Source organism: Sphaerodactylus townsendi, linkage group LG01 (assembly GCF_021028975.2).
Source record: "Sphaerodactylus townsendi isolate TG3544 linkage group LG01, MPM_Stown_v2.3, whole genome shotgun sequence".
Taxonomy (NCBI): domain Eukaryota; kingdom Metazoa; phylum Chordata; class Lepidosauria; order Squamata; family Sphaerodactylidae; genus Sphaerodactylus; species Sphaerodactylus townsendi.
In genome coordinates, this window is record NC_059425.1 from 97,469,160 (window position 1) to 97,485,297 (window position 16,138).

The window sequence follows — 16,138 nt, forward strand, 5'->3', positions numbered from 1 at the left end:
CTGTATCACACAGGCAACAGGAAGTATCCCTGTGTGTAGTGTTCTTCCTTTGGGAAGTTTGTTCTCAAGCCCAAAAGTATAAACAGATCTTATACTATGAATGAGATAATGTGCAGAAATTAACTAATTATTTCACTACCTGGTTCTCAATGGCTTTCCTGTTTTTTGGATCACTAACAATTGAAAGTTGAAGCTCTGCCATCTTTCTCATCTTACTATCCATGTCAATCTTCTGGATGAGGCTCTTGGTCTGATTTTTCAGAAGTTTGACTGTATCCTCTTTTCCAAATTTCTTAGCAAAGAGAGAAGCAGAAGCAGAGTGTATTGCTGTTATCCAGTTTTCAAGGTCGGTCTGGCTAGATGCCTAAAAAAGGAACATACCCAAAACAAAAATGAGCATTATAAACAAAGAATGCTAAAATAAAATCCAGTCGGTTTCAAAAGAAGCAAAGAAAACTATAGGAAGTCACCACAGAACGATTCATCTTAACACTGTACCTACTGCTCCATGACTCCCCTATGCAACCTTTTTTCTCTCCAAGCAAAGAAATAATAAAAGGTTTGTGATAGCTCACCATTCCCTTGAGCAGCTGGCAACTGTAATTGCTAGTAAAGCTTGATCTTTGTCAAAAGGGGAATTTTAAAAAAATTAAAGATAAAATGGTGCTTGGCTGGAAGGATGCAATTAAATGTGAAAGTTGCATATGGAAGTATTTACAAACCAGAATCCACCTAGTTGACTCCAAGAGAAAGAAAATCACAACTTCAGCTACTGACCAATAGCTGTTAATATGAACACATTTATTAATTAGCAGCTGATTTCTGCAATGCAGTCAGGGCTCTCTGCAAAAAAAAGTATTTTTCCCGCCAAGAAAGAAGTTGTTTCTGTGCAAGAAAACTATACAAACCACCCTTCATTATATGCAAGCATCCCTGTACCTGATTGGATCAAGAAACAAAAAAAAAAAACCCAGACAGTCAATTTATTGTATTCTTGTTATAATCTGTTAATATAGCCAGGGCAGCCTTTCTTTATATTTAGATAATATACTGAATACTCTGGGAGGGACTACATACCATGTGCGACACAGGATTGATATCAAAAAGAGATCACAGTGCTGAGCCCGCCATTTTTCCTGTCTAGAGCACAAGATCACTTGCCCCATGTTGTGAAACAACATTATGGATAGAAGGTGAGAATTCAGTGATTTGATGGCATCCCTATTTCCCTTGCTGATTTAAGGTTAAGTGAAAGTATTAAAAATGGTAATTTAACTCCAACAAAAACTCCATTATGCATATTTCCCACAGAATGAATGCCAAGAATAATTAGTAAGCAGGGCTGAATGACTGCCAGGAATGATTGACAAGTTGATAAAAAAAAGTGAATGGTTAACAGCCTGTATCCATATTGGAACCCCATAGAGTAATTGGGAATCGATCTTCGCATTAAAGATTTTTAATGCGACAGGTATAAAGGAATGACCTCTACTGTAAAAACAAACAAACAGAGGATTCTGGAGATGCTGTTTGAGGACAAAGTAAGTACTGCCTTTTTGTGGGGGATCCATGAAAGGTTGTAGGAGAAGAGAAGGCCAAGAAATTTAAAACAGTTAACCTGTTCAATTGGAAGTTTAATTTCCAGTAGAAATTCTTTAAGGATCTGGACAAAACCATAATCGTGTTTTTTTCGTAGTTGATAGTTAGTCTATTGGAATCACATTACTCTGCAAAACACTTCATGAGTCGTCTCAATCCAACTCTGGGTCGAGAGAGCAAGACAGAATCGTCAGCACAGAGCAGAATTGGAATATGGCGCGAGGACAACTTGGGAGCATGGTTTATCAGGACCTGCAAAGGACTGAGAGGAGATCACTCAGGTAGAGGTTAAAAAGGGTAGCAGCCAGCCCACAGCCTTGCCTGATCCCCTTGGTAGAATCAATGGGATCAGTTAAGAAGGCCTTCCTGGGAACATTTAATATGACAGGTGGATCCTGTGTGCATCTGCCTTATAAGGAAGAGTAGTCGATTGTCAATTCCTAGCGCAACCAGCTTGGCCCAAAGGAGTGATCTGGGAACAGTGTCAAAAGCTGCCTTTGAATCAGTAAAGGCAGCATAAATTCTGCTGCAGGGTCTAGACCAGGGGTCTGCAACCTGTGGCTCTCCAGATGCTCATGGACTACAATTCCCATCAGCCCCTGCCAGCATGGCCAATTGGCCATGCTGGCAGGGGCTGGTGGGACGTAATCCATGAACAACTGGAGAGCCACAGGTTGAAGACCCCTGGTCTAGACGACTATTTGACAGCTAAATAGGCCAGAACTAGCTCATGGTCCAGCATGAACATGCCTTTGGTGAATCCAATTTGTTCCATCCCAATAATACGTGAGTGTATAACCCAGTTCTGGAGTTTCCGTAGAAGAAACGTGGCATAGATTTTCCCAATAACTGAAAGCAAGCTGATGGGGCGATAGTTAGAAGGGTCTGCGCTGTCTCCTTTTTTGTAGATGGGTACCACTACCACAAACAACCAGGGTTTGTAAACTAGACCCAAGTTGTTGATTTGTGTGAACACAGTAGCTAAAGGGGGGGCACTACCCACGTGTGACCTCAGAACCTCAGAAAGGATAACATCAGGCCTGGGAGCCTTCCCCCCTTTGAGTTGTTCTATTAGCTCAGCCAATACATGAGATGAAACAGGAGACCAGTTGGGGGAAGAAATATTAGAGGGGGTAGGGCTGACATTACAATTCCTAACCTCCTGAAAAAGTTTACGGAAATGATCATGCCAAACATCAGGAGGGATGCAAGAAGGAGCAAAAGACCTCATTTGGCCCAAGTGATTAACCATAGCCCAGAATTTGCCAGTATCATTAGAGATCACAGCAGATAAAAGAGTAATAACTGGGGTGGATCAAGCCACGCTGCTCAACAGAGTTTGAAGGAGGTTCCTTAGGCTAGGAAGTCTTCCATCTTTGATGAGTCAAGTAGATGGATCCACCCCATCAGTTGTGTGTCCAATTAATTGGGCAGCTGATTTTTTTAAAAAAAAACTTTAGTTAACACAGGTTGTTACTGTTTTAAATGCAATATTATTATTTTTTTAAAAAATCCTTGATTGGCACCATTTTAGAAAAGGAATCTCTGATCGCTCTCATCCTGGAGGGAATATCTCTTCCAAGATGATTATCACTGTAAACCAAGAGGATTATCACTCCATCGTACAACTATCTACTTTCAGAAGCACCATGTTTCTTTGTATGTACATTTGTGTGATTTGATCAAGTTAACTGATTGAAACACATGCTGTTAATCAACTAGCAATTCTTTAAATGAGTCACAGGTCTTCTGGTGAGTCTACTAACTGCCTTTGCTCAGAGAGACAGTTATACTTTACACTGCCAGATCCGCCACATCATGCAAAGGCAGAAGCATTAATGTCATAAAGCAAGAAGACAGTTGTGCTTGCTGGAGAATCCAGAAAGAAGATAGATAAATCCATCAAAACTGGAATGTCATGCCAGGGCAACAGCACATTTTTTTTCTGTTTAGGGGTTGAAATATAATTAATGAAGAGACAAAAAAAACAAAAGTACACTGTGAGAAGTTTTAAGTATTACCTAGACAGAAGTACCACACCTCCTGTAATCGTAGCCTATATTTTGCTGCATTCTGATGTCAGCAAGATGATATCCAATAAAAACTTGTACTTATTTCCTATTTGATATTGGCAGCTTAGCTAGTTGGCAAAAAAAGTATTCCAGTCTTCTTTTCATGGTTTAGGAATTTTCTCACTGCTGAGAGTATTCCAAATTAAAGCAGTATGGTCACACTAAACCAGAAATTTTCTATTCACTTGGACTTTTTGGAGCATATGCTATGGAACTTTATAAATCATCATATTACAAATACAACATTATTTATACACAGTTTTTGTTATTTTTCTCTTAAATCCTGTAGTCTGTTTTTGTTAAAGTACTTGATGTGTTGAACTTCATCTATCCTCAGTCCATAACTTGCTTCATTTATAACTATCACATGGATTTTGTTATTTCTAATCAAAAGTTTGTTTCCTGCTCATTTTAGTATCTATAGGTTTTAACTATGTTGCTTTTATTAATGCCTACATTACACATATATTGTATTTTTTCTTTTTTAAGATGTGAAAAATTATGAAAATTCTTGATAAATAAAATAAAAAGAATACCTGGAACAAGTAGACGTCTCCAAAAGAATTGCTTAGGCAGAAAACATTCTCCTTCTTGGGGTGTTCTGGACAAGACTGCACTACACTGTCTTCTGCCAACAGAGCATATCGAGGTGAGCTGTTCTGCTCCATGGAGTTTTTCCCATAAGTCTCATAAAACAGCAAGGTGCATCCTTTTCAAAAGAAAAACAAAAAAAACAAAAATGAACTCCCTGCTTGGATCTTTGTGATTTGCTGAACTATATCCTACTGGAATACAAGATTAACACTTTCACCCCATGCGTAGTTATAACCAGGAAAAGGCTACCCATAAAAGATTGATCCATTATTGACAACATTCATGTGTTATCAGGAAGAAGAAGAGTTTGGATTTATACCTTGCTTTTCTCAACTGCAACAAGTCTCAAAGCAGCTTACAAACTCCTCCCCTTCCTCTCCCCATAACAGACACCTTGTGAGGTAGGTGGATCTGAGAGAGTTATGTGAGAACTGTGACTAACGCAAGGTCACTCAGAAGACTGCATGTGTAGGAGTGGGGAAACAAATTCACCAGATAAGTGCCCAACGTTCATGTGGAGGAGTGGGGAATCAAACTTGCAAAGGCAATAAAACCTGGTTGTCCAGATTAGAGGCCACCTAGTTTTTTTTTCCTTTTAAATATGATCAGTGCAGAGAGTACACGCTTTATTTACAAAACTGAGAAGTGTTTGAAGTGTTAGCAATGCAATTCATGGTGGAGGGGCGACGAAGATATTGTGACGGCAACATAACCCTGGTACTAGCGTAAATGTTTCTTCCACTGGTGAAAGGGGCATTTACAGTGGTGGTGGGCACTATACCAGCGCCAGGGTAAAGTATGGGAGGACAGCACAAGAGCAGCAGTGCAGTTTCGACTGAGCACAGCACTGGCACACTGCCCTGTGACAGCAAAAAAAGGGACGGACCCAGGGGAGAGCAGACATTAGTAGGTTCCCTGACCCAGTGGGGTTAGGGCCACAAGAAGAGCACACTTTGTTCTGGCAACCACATACACAGCAAAGTGCGTGAGTACTCTGGGCAGTGGTCTGTCATGCAGTCCACTGAAGGGCATCACATCCCTGCATGGGAAGCAAAGTCCTCTCCCCATGTAGGGACAAACCCTCTCCCAAAGGAGTTTAGGACTCCTTGCATCTGGAAGTCAGCATCCCCCCAGCTACCGGACAGGTGAGCTGGCACCCCCTCATACAAGGAGATGTGCTGTTGGATGTCCTCCCCCTGCCCCATGGGCAGCAGCAATGGGGTAACTATGGATGGGAGAGCGAAAGACTCTCCCCATCCCAGGAGATGGCAAAGTAAATGCCATAGTCACAGTTTAGGCTTGCATGCACAATGGAGAAAGGGAGAAAGAAAGGCATTAGGACCCCCATGCAGCATTCCACTATACATAAGGTCCAGCAAAAAGTGGCAGATTAATTTACTAATTTCACTTAGATCTTTTGGTGGAAAAGGATATAGAAACCTGCTCTTTTCAAAAAATAGAAGTTGGTGATTCAGAAAAGCTGGCACATAAATGATGATAATATAGTAACAATATTCAATCGCTAATTTAAAAACTCCAAAGTCCTCACCCAGCAGGGGAAAATGGCCACCACAGGGACAGAGTCAAGAAAAATAGCTGCTTTGTGAGCAGGACATGAAAATCCAAACTTTTGCACTCACGCAATAGCCATGTAGGCATTCCTGCAACCTTTCCCCAGACTCACTGGCAAAGCAGGTTGGGGAAATATTGGTAAAAAGCTGGGAGGAATACGGGAAGCACACAAATGCACACCAGTGCTGCGGGGGAGGGGGGGACCTGCTTCCCAACAGCATCAAGCCCTGAGTAAATAACAATGAGGGGAGCCAACAAATTAACAAACAATGCAAACAGAGAATCAGGGGTAAGCATAGCAGTCAGAGTGCTGAGCCTGACTTATGAACAAACAGCGGCTTTGGCCTAGAACAGTGGTGGCGAACCTTTGGCACTCCAGATGTTATGGACTACAATTCCCATCAGCCCCTGCCAGCATGGCCAATGGGCCATGCTGGCAGGGGCTGATGGGAATTGTAGTCCATAACATCTGGAGTGCCAAAGGTTCGCCACCACGGGCCTAGAATCTCTCCACTTAACCTGTTTCACAAAGATGTTGTAAGGATAAAATATGGGGTGGGGTGGGGGGAGTGCCACTGAAATGACATACTTGCAAAATATATAGAAATCGTACTAATTTTTTCTCATATAGAACGGTACTTACACAGCAAATAATTATCATCAAAGAGTAATTTCTCAGTAACCTCTATTTGAAATACTACAGAATAGACATCAAATGCACTAGCCAACAAGCGTGAGCAGACAGTGAATTTGCTTTCATTATATCTGAGGTATGTGTATCAAATATACCTAGGAACACCCTAGGTACCAAGTCACCCACCAGCTTGGCTCACATCCTTTTTACAGGTAGGGATCATGGGAGCCTAACAGTCCACACTTTTTGTGCCTGCCTCTGAACAAGTAGATGCTTCTTCTTCACAGCTGCCATCTTCCCTATCTCCCATGTATGCTGGCACCCCCAACTTAAAAGGACACATTTTAAAAAGTGCCTGTGTGTCAACGACAGCATTATTCTTCCAGGGATTCATTAACGCCTGCTGAATCCGTGGAGGGATCCTGGCATCAAGTTGTGCATCCATCTTCTTTCCTGGCCTCATGACAATTATATTTTCTTCTTTCACATTTGCAAAAACAAAAACAAACTCTACTTTAAAATTTACACATCTAGAAGAGATGCATTTCAGGGCTTAAGCAGCCAATCTGCTGCAATCAAGAATAAATTTACTACAAAGAATCCAATGTAAGACATTTAAGAGATACATCCAACTGTGGAGAAATCTGTGCTAGACACATAGGTCATTATCATGACATGACCATGACCCTGGGAATATGCACAAGGCTGCAAAAGCAATCACCAGCAGCATCATATAAATCACAAATGAAACTCTATTTTCCAAGGCATGACCAACCATGACCCTGAAGGCCAAGTTATGACTGTGCAGATACAAAACTGCTTGGCACAGCACTACAGGGAAACAGAGAATAGCAGAAAGGTTATCTGATAACGGAACTTGACTTGCATATAAATGAGGTGTTCAGTCAAGGTAAGTTCAAGTTTGATGATCTCAAAAATCCTTCAGAAATTTTATAGTCCTCAAATATCAATGAATACATCATAATATTAAGAATTTTAAAAGGAGACAAAACTGTACAATACTTATTGACAAATCTTAAGTTATCCTAGGATGTGCCCATCAACAGTTTTGTGTAAGAACAGAATTGGCCCTTCTCCATATCCTGATGTTCATATTTTGCTGAACAGCATTGAACCGCAACATCTCTTTCCCTCCTTCCTGCAAATTTATGTCTTAAGTGCTGGAAAGACATTTCCAACTTATGGTGACACTAGGAATTAATGACCATCAAAACATCCTATCATTAACATCCTTGCTCAGGTCTTGCAAACTGAGGGGTAGTGGCTTCTTTGATTAAGTCAATCTATCTCATCAATCCCTGCTTCCTTCAACTTTTTCTAGCATTACTATCGTTTTCAGTGACTCTTGCCTTCACATAATGTGAGCGAAGTGCAATAGCCTAGGTTTAATCGTTGTAGCTTCTAGGGAGAGTTCAGGCTTGATTTGATGTAGAACTGATTTATTTGGTAGTCCTGCTTTTTGGTGGTCCATAGTGTCCGCAAAACTCTCCTCCAGCACCTCATTTCAAATGAATCAACTTTCTTCAATTACCACCTTTCACTCCTATACATAGTTATGGGAAATATGATAGTATATGCTATGTAAATATTGGTTGACAGCAACTCATCCTTACACTCTAGTTCCTTTGGGGCTGCCCATCCCAGTTTCAATCTACTTCTGATTTGTTGGTTGCAGTCTTCCTTTTGACTGATGATGGAACCAAGAACTTCTTGGAAAATCTTGGAAAAATTTCAGTGTCTTTAGCGTCAACCCTAATGATATGTCAGTAGTCATTACTTTTGTCTTCTTGTAAATACCAGGATTAATTTGCATGCACTCAAAAACCTTGTTTTAGCCACTAGATAAGCTTCCTTTTGAATAGCTCAATTAAAATAGTGTTCACCCTCAATTGATTTAAACAAACACTAAAAACAGCAAAAAAAACGCAGAAATCTATATTTTGCAGTAACTTCCTAGGACTTTGAGGACCTTTCCCTTAGTTTTAGTTTTAAAAAATTGAATTATTTGATGGCTGTACACATCCTTTCCCATACAGTGAAGTGTGAAGGCAACCAAGTATTTTAAAAGTACAGTTAAAAATAGAAGAATGATCATCTTTCTTCATCTGTGATGGATCAAAAGGGTACTGCCAGTGGTATAGAACCTTCTTCCCTTTCAGTCCAGGTAGATTTTTGATTCCACAGCTGAAGAACCAATTATATTGATCTTTTTCAAAATTAAGGGCTGCCCATTCAGCCAGGTAATGCCGCTGTGTCACTGAAAAAAATTGTTCCCTCACGAACACTGAAATGCCTTTGAGCTGTGTAAAAAAGCCTGAATTATCAACACAGTATCCCAAACTGAACTAGGCATATGTCAAGAACTCTCCTCTCAAACTGAACCAATGTCTGAGGATGAAAGAATGTGTTCAAAAGGAATCCACAAAGTACGGTAGATACATACCAGCAATTTTTGGTTAACACATACACATTGACAATGAATAAGTCCTGATTCAAAATAGATAACCACACTGCATTTTTATATTAGAGACAATGTCCAATGTTTAATGTTTACAAATCTAACAATCTGTGTTAAGAATTTTCCAAAGAGTTTGCATATTGAAGAATGACAACTCAATGCAGTGATTTTAATTTCTGTTCTTATGAACAGGCAGAGTTGCAGGATACTTTTGTTTAAAAAATAACAGCTCTCACAACCTCTTTCCTTTGGATGAGACTAGACAACCTTTATCTTACTATCCCCCAGGGTCTGATTACAACATGTGTGCTATGATCAGAATGGGGATGAAATGTAGTACCCTTTGCCCAGATAAATTAATTAGGCAGGACAGATGGAAAGAAAAAACATTTCATTTTAAAGAATAATCTTGATGGCCCTTTAAGCACTGCTGAAGTCTCAGGACGCCTATCAATTCAGTTCTGGCAGATAACCAGATGGTTATAATCCCTCCTGATATTGATAAACTATACAAAGATCAAAAGAGGGCTTATAGAAGTCACATGCAACAAATGAAAACAGTTTGTGTGTGTGTGTGTTTTACAGTTAAGCATATGCTCAAGAACATATACCCACCCCATTCAGATGTTATGAGGACACCAATTCATTGATTTTTGCCAAATCAGATTCCATGTACCTAACAATGAAAGCATTATTTAAGACAACCCACACACATCAATTTAAAAAGAGAGTTTTTCGACCTCAACCTACGAAGCTAGGATGTTTTTGAAATAGTCATCAACATCCAAAGGAGGGATGGACAATAACATCACAGAAGTCAGTTTTGATACCGTGCAAGAAATCCTAGATGCACATGCTTTCTCTTGAGGCACACATATCTGTCAAATAGTATTTAAAAATCGCACAGAGTAGAATAAGTAGTTACAAAAAATATGCTACATCTTATTTAAATGCAAGTCAGGTTTCATTAGAGCTACAAAACTAACATGGATAAATAAAAATTGATTGGGCATTTCTTTCCTACATAAAGTGTCCAGAGGGCTGGTTCTTTATTTACAATCCTTTGTCCCATGTAAAATAAAAAGCTGATAAGCATGCTAATTCAATGTATATTTTCTTGAAAATAAATTTCACTGATTCCAATGAGGCTTATTGTCAGAGAAAGATTGCTGTTTCCACCTACTAATTAGACCCAAGTATATTTGGCTGCTCAGTGACAAAAAATTTTCTCCCCTTCTTTAAAAAGTTTCTTTAAATTAGGCACTTGTTCCACAGAGACTGTGAGGTGTAGTGATTAAGAAAGGCAGGCTCTAATCTGGAGAACCAGATATGATTCCCACTCGTCCACAGGAGTCAGTGGACTCTAATCTGGATAACCAGGTTCAATTCCCCATTCCTCCACATGCAGCCTGATGGGTAGCCTTGGGCCAGTCACAATTTTCCTTGTGAATCCTCTCAGAACTCTCTCCGCCCCACCTACCCCACAAGGTGCCTGTTGTGGGGAGAAAGGAGGGTGACTATAAACTGCTTTGGGACTCTTTACAGTATAAAAAATATTTGGTAATGTTCATGTGTATTCTGCAAACTAGAAAAGATGACACCAGATCAACTGTTGTATCTTTTTCCGTACTTCAGAGAGAGGGGGGGGGATCAAAACAGGGCCAGAGCTATTCGAGATACATATATAACATTTACGTACTTTCCCCCCTTACGTACTTTCCCCCCTTCAGATAATTTTTTATGAGGTGATTTAGACTAAAAAAAACAGCATGAGGCAGGAAAGAGTTAAACACTCCCTGCTCAGCATCACACAAATCTAATTTAGGACCTCCCTAAAAGGGGGCATCCAATCATGGGACTTTTAATGTCACATTCATTTTACATGTGGCAAGTGCAAACCTTGTTAAATGTTACAAACCCCACCTCACCCCCATGAACTACAATACCCAGTTGAAGAAATGCTGAAATTTATTTGCAGTGCTTTAAATTGGAGGACCCTTACTTTTAATCCATGCTTTTCAGTACATGTAATTTCTTCCAGCATTCCAAGCAATATTAACCTATAATATGTAATGCAGCCAGGGATTAATTTCAGCTATGGCTCATTAAAACTTAATCTAATGTTTTCTGTGCTCTGAAACTTGTAATATACAACAGGGTGCTATAAGCATATACAGAGTATCTTTTTTTCCAGTACTAAGTGGGTCAGCTCTGTTATTGATTTTTACTGGAAGAGGCTGAGGACCAATGGCAACATAACAGGCAGCATGTAAAAAGTAAACTGTGCACATGTGTGCAACTACAATTTGGATCAGGGCCATGCAGGAAGTAAAGAGGGGATTTAACCTTTCAAGTCCCACTCTGTTTCACTAATCAAAACAAGGCTCCAACTGTTAGTAGTTTCCAAGGGGGAGAAAATGCTTTCTTTTTACATTTACCTTTCTTTCTTTAAAAATGATGTGTGGGAAGCCCAGTTTTGATTTGCAAAAAGAAAGAGGACCTGAAATTTAAATCAGCACTTCTCACACACCTCTGACCTGAACTGCAGATGAGTATGTGTAACTTACCTTTTATAGACTGATAAAATCTGTGTTCTCTACCACATCTGCTTTGGCCCTCAGGATGGACTTGAAACAGCCTGACCCATTTCAGGAAATTTTCATGTCAACACAGTCAGAATAAATCACGCATGCTACAAGGAACTGAATTAAAATCACTTCTGCATTCAAGCATGGCTCAAATTATTAAGCCACTTCAAGCACCTTCCTCCCTGCTGCCCTGAGAGGTAAGAAAAGTAAGCTGAAAAGAAAGTACCTCTGCAGCACCTAGCCTAGATTCCAGGATGGGCAGCATCAGAGAAGGCTTAAGCCTCCCCTTGTACAGACCAAGCAGCCAAGATTCATATTGGGCGACTGAGGAAATACCTCCACAGCCAGCCTTGAACCCTTGACAGTGGCAAGATGATGACAGGAATGCCCAGGCTGGTCCAATCTTGCCAAACCTTAGAAGCTAAGCTAGGCCAGCTCCGGGTACTAGTTGTACACAGAGGCAGGCAATGGCAAACCACTTCTGATTATCTCTTGCCTAGAAAGCCACATGGGGTTGTCATGAGTCAGCTGTGACTTGGCAGCATTTTCCACCACCTAATGCTAAACACTGAACTCTATACTGGTGAAAAGCAAAAGCCATGACTTGCCTTTCAGTGTCACCCAGTATTGTTTCCACTTCCTCCGGGTGACTAGCTCAAGTTTCTTTTCTTTCTGTAAGGTCACAAGAGGTTTGAAGAACAGCCACCCAGCTTTGCGGACAACTCCTTGCTCTTTTTCGTACAGCAGATCCAACTGTTCCAGAGAGCTCAGCGATTCACTGCTCGAATCCTCCATTTCTGATGAAGTGTCTGGATGCTCAGGGTTGGTCTTGCTCAGGTCAAGCTCCCTCATGAAGTTGTCGTAAATGTTCTGTCTCAGGACATCGCTGTTGATCGCACTGGCAGATTCACTTCTCTGGGGGAAAATCTGGCTCGAGCTTGGGGACCACAGAGAAGCCGAGAACAACGAAGGGGCGAGAGAGTCAGGAGGAAGACTCTCCATTCCAGCGTCCAAGTACTCGCTTGAATCTTTGCATTTCGGCTCCTATCAATAAGAGAAACAACCCCACTGTTATCTGAGATAGCAACCAGATTGCTTAGTTTAACATGACTCCTGATTATATCTGCTGCAAAAAACCCCCCTTCATAACATTTTGCCACCATTTGACACCTAGTGCAGATCCATCCTTGTTACTGTAAGCCGGCAACACACGCTGCAAATTCCAGAAACTGACTCAATGGGCTTGGAAGAAACTTCATAACTCCCTTGTAATTGCTGTTACTTCTTTGGCCAAAAGTCTGGCAGCTAAAATCAGAGACATCGCTGACAACTCCAGATCATTCACATACTTCTCACAGTATTGTGAAAACGGTCCATTGGTACTCACCCTGAAGAGGCCTTCTCCTGGACGGCGATGAGGGCATCCTGGATGGGTGATTTCCAACCTATGCTCAGGGAGGCAGGACTTAATTGATGTCACTTCCTGTGCTGGGTTGGAACCTCCCCTCGATCCCCAGTCTCGATTGACGTAGCAGTATAGCAGAATTTAGGATCTCACGGAGGTGTAACAGGAGAATGACAACAGGTTAAGGCAACATATAACACAGAACATTACCGTATAATGTGAAAAACGGAGCTCCAAGGCTAATTCCAAGGCTAAGCAACTTTTAACTCTTTTTCAAAATAGTGTAACTTCGATGGAGATTTTTACAATTTAGGTGTCAGGATGCCCCTCATCGGCCATCTGGTGAGAAGCGCCTCTTCTGTGTGTGAGTACTCAATGGACCGCTCTCCTGGAGGCGATATCGGGCATCCTGGATGGGACTTCCTGAGCAGTGTCCCAGAATCCGGGTGGGTAAATTCAGTCTCCGAATATGTGTTCTAAAACTCCCGCGCTAAAGGTCATCTCTTTGGCTGGAAATTTCTGCAGCTTTATAGTGTCTAATAAATGACAAACGTATTAATCGGCCGTTCTACAAATATCCTCCCAGCTGGATAAGGCGCCTAAAATTTCGCTGCGTTAGTTGCGGCGGCGACTCCGCGGAGTAAATCCCCTGAGGGACTGGAATGTTAGAGGGCTTTGGTACGCCTCCCCAATGGCGCAGGCTCTTTGATGCGTGCAGCTGAGGGATGCCTTTGAATAATCTGTTCGCCTATATTAGGGGCGAAGAAGGGACGCTAATAAAGAGGGAATCTGCGTTTCTGATAAATTTGTGCACGGATGTGATGAATTTTGAGCTCCCTTCTAACGTCTAAGTGGTGCCAAAGTCTTTCCTAGTGAGATGGTGATGTTCTGCTGGAATTCATGGGATCTCCTGCCTAGAGATGAAATGCAGCGGGCTACCTTTGGAAACGAAGGTGGGCCTTCAGGGCGCACGATCACTCTTGTCCCTATGGAATACGCACAGTTTTACCAGAGTTAATTGATAGAGCTTTCAGCCTCCGAATATCCTCCTAGCGGTAGTGATGTATACCGATGGAAATTACCTTTAGCTCTATCCCTCGGAGCCACTTTGAGGTTAATGTCCCTGAAATTTCTGGCCCAAAAGGAGGCCCGGTAAGGGCTGATAGGACTGCGTGTTAAGTCTCCATGGCCGGGAATCTGTTGAATTCATCGGGGGCCGTTTTAGGGAAACTCCTTTGAGAAAACCCCAGAATGTCCGGATGTCTCATTTACTGGCAGTCCCTGCATTTTGGCTACACGGTGGAGAGGACCGGCTAACCTTCCTCCTCATAGAGCTGAACTCCTCAGACCTTCGTCAAATCCCTTCACGCAGGTACCGAAGAATTCCAGGGACAGGAAGGACGAAAATCTGCTGGTTTTTCTCTGCCCAGGGATACGAAGTTCCTCCATGAGGAATCATATATGCGCGTGGTGGATATTCCTGGAGGCGATGATGGTGTTAATGACCTGCCGAATAGCCCTTCTTTGCTAGGGCCTGGCGTTCATCAGGCGGTCAGATTATGAACTATCATTGGGGTGACGCACCGGCCCTTGTGATAGCATGTCGCTAGGTGTGGGTAACCGAAGAGGCGGATAAGTTGCCAGTTGTATGGATTGACGAAAACCACGGACGCCTGGGGCCACCACGGTGCTAAAAGGATTAGTCAACTTCTTCCATCCAAATCTTCTTGAGGAGTTTCTGCAGAACTGTGGGTTGGAGGGAAATAGAGTAGGCCTTTGGGCCATGGGCTGGTTAGTGCATCTGTTCCCTGTGCCTGGGGGTAAAGCAATTCGTGAAGTAACGTGGCAACTGGGAGTTCCGAGGAGATGCAAAGAGGTCCGTGGTGGGTATTGGGTCGGTGTCTGTGCTATCTGAAGGAAGATTCAGATACGCTAGTTGCCATTTTGCCTCGACTTTGGTGAGATCGTCGGGTTGAGCCAGTCCACTTCGATGTTGAGAATGCCCTGTATGTGTTCCGCTATAAGGGATTGGAGGTGCATCTCCGCTTCAGGATAGAATGGCTGTCGCTTCCTGATGAAGACGCCGGGATCGCTGTTCCCCTGATTGTTGATGTGGGCCTTACGGAGATGTTGTCGGTCCTGACTAGAAGATGGCAGTTCTGGAGTTGCGGCTGGAAGTGGTGAAGGGCCAGGAGAATGGCCCTCATTACTTAGATCGCTAATCGGTACGCGAGCGAGAGGAGCAGGCCAAGTCCCTTGTGCGATGTCCCCTTGTAGGGAGGCTCCCCAGCCGCGAAGGCTGGCGTCTGTGAAGAGTTGCGGTCGATGTGGGTAGAGGTAGACTTTTCCCCGTGAGAGGTTTTCCCGCTTCGACCACTCGTGAGCAGGCTGTCGCTGCTGTTCTGTTGGTCTGCAAGGACCTGTCCCTTTTTTGCATGATCTGGAGCCGGTATGGACGAGGGAACAACTTCGCAACATCCGGGCATGGAATCACCTTAATTGTAATACGTCTATCACCGATATGAAAAAAGTCCCATCAGTTTGGCCAGCTGCAGGAGAGAGGCTTTGGTTATCGAAAGAGAGCGGGATGACCGGGTTCTGGACTTTGGCTATCTTGGGTGGTGGGATGGACAGTGCTGCGTTGTGGAGGCGCCCGCGATTGCCCCCAGGCGTTCCATCCGAAAGTGAAGGGGTTCAGAGGAGCTCTTCTGCAGGTTGACAAGGAAGCCGTGGTTTGCTAAGAGTGTGTACGACTCAGCTGCAGGATCCTGGCAGTCTTGCTCTTTGGATCGCGACCTGACTAAGATGTCGCCTAAGTAATGGGTGAATATGGATGCCCTGTTCCTGGGAGGCCATGATAAGGGCAGGGAGGACCTTCGAGAAAACTTCGAAGGGCGGTGGCAAGTCCAAATGGAAGTAGGATTTGTAATTGAAGCGGTCTTGTCCTACCCTCGCAAAACCGGCGAAATCTTCTGTGTAGAGGATTGATGGGAATATGGAGGTAGGCCTCCCGGAGGTCCAAGGAGGCTTCAGGAAGTCAGCTTGACGGAGGCCCTCTACGATGGACCTTGAGGGTTTCCGACCTGAACCTGCGCGAAACGGATGAATCTGCCCACATAGCGGAGGTTGAGGATGGTTTCGCCAGTCACCGTTCCTCTTTGGGACGAAGTAGGAAAATGCGCAGTAGACGCATCT

The 16,138-nt window shown here is 42.7% G+C and overlaps 1 protein-coding gene across 5 annotated transcripts in view; it reads right to left on the reverse strand.

Moving 5' to 3' along the window:
- Positions 1 to 16,138, reverse strand: part of TIAM2 (TIAM Rac1 associated GEF 2) — a 199,703-nt gene that overhangs the window by 105,138 nt on the left and 78,427 nt on the right. For all 5 annotated transcript variants that reach the window (XM_048488283.1, XM_048488301.1, XM_048488292.1 and 2 more), the window contains 3 exons: positions 12,147 to 12,582; positions 4,208 to 4,380; positions 140 to 364 (listed from right to left, as the gene is read on the reverse strand). In XM_048488283.1, the coding sequence (XP_048344240.1) occupies positions 140 to 364; positions 4,208 to 4,380; positions 12,147 to 12,582 (834 nt within the window). The remainder of the gene's footprint in view (positions 1 to 139; positions 365 to 4,207; positions 4,381 to 12,146; positions 12,583 to 16,138) is intronic.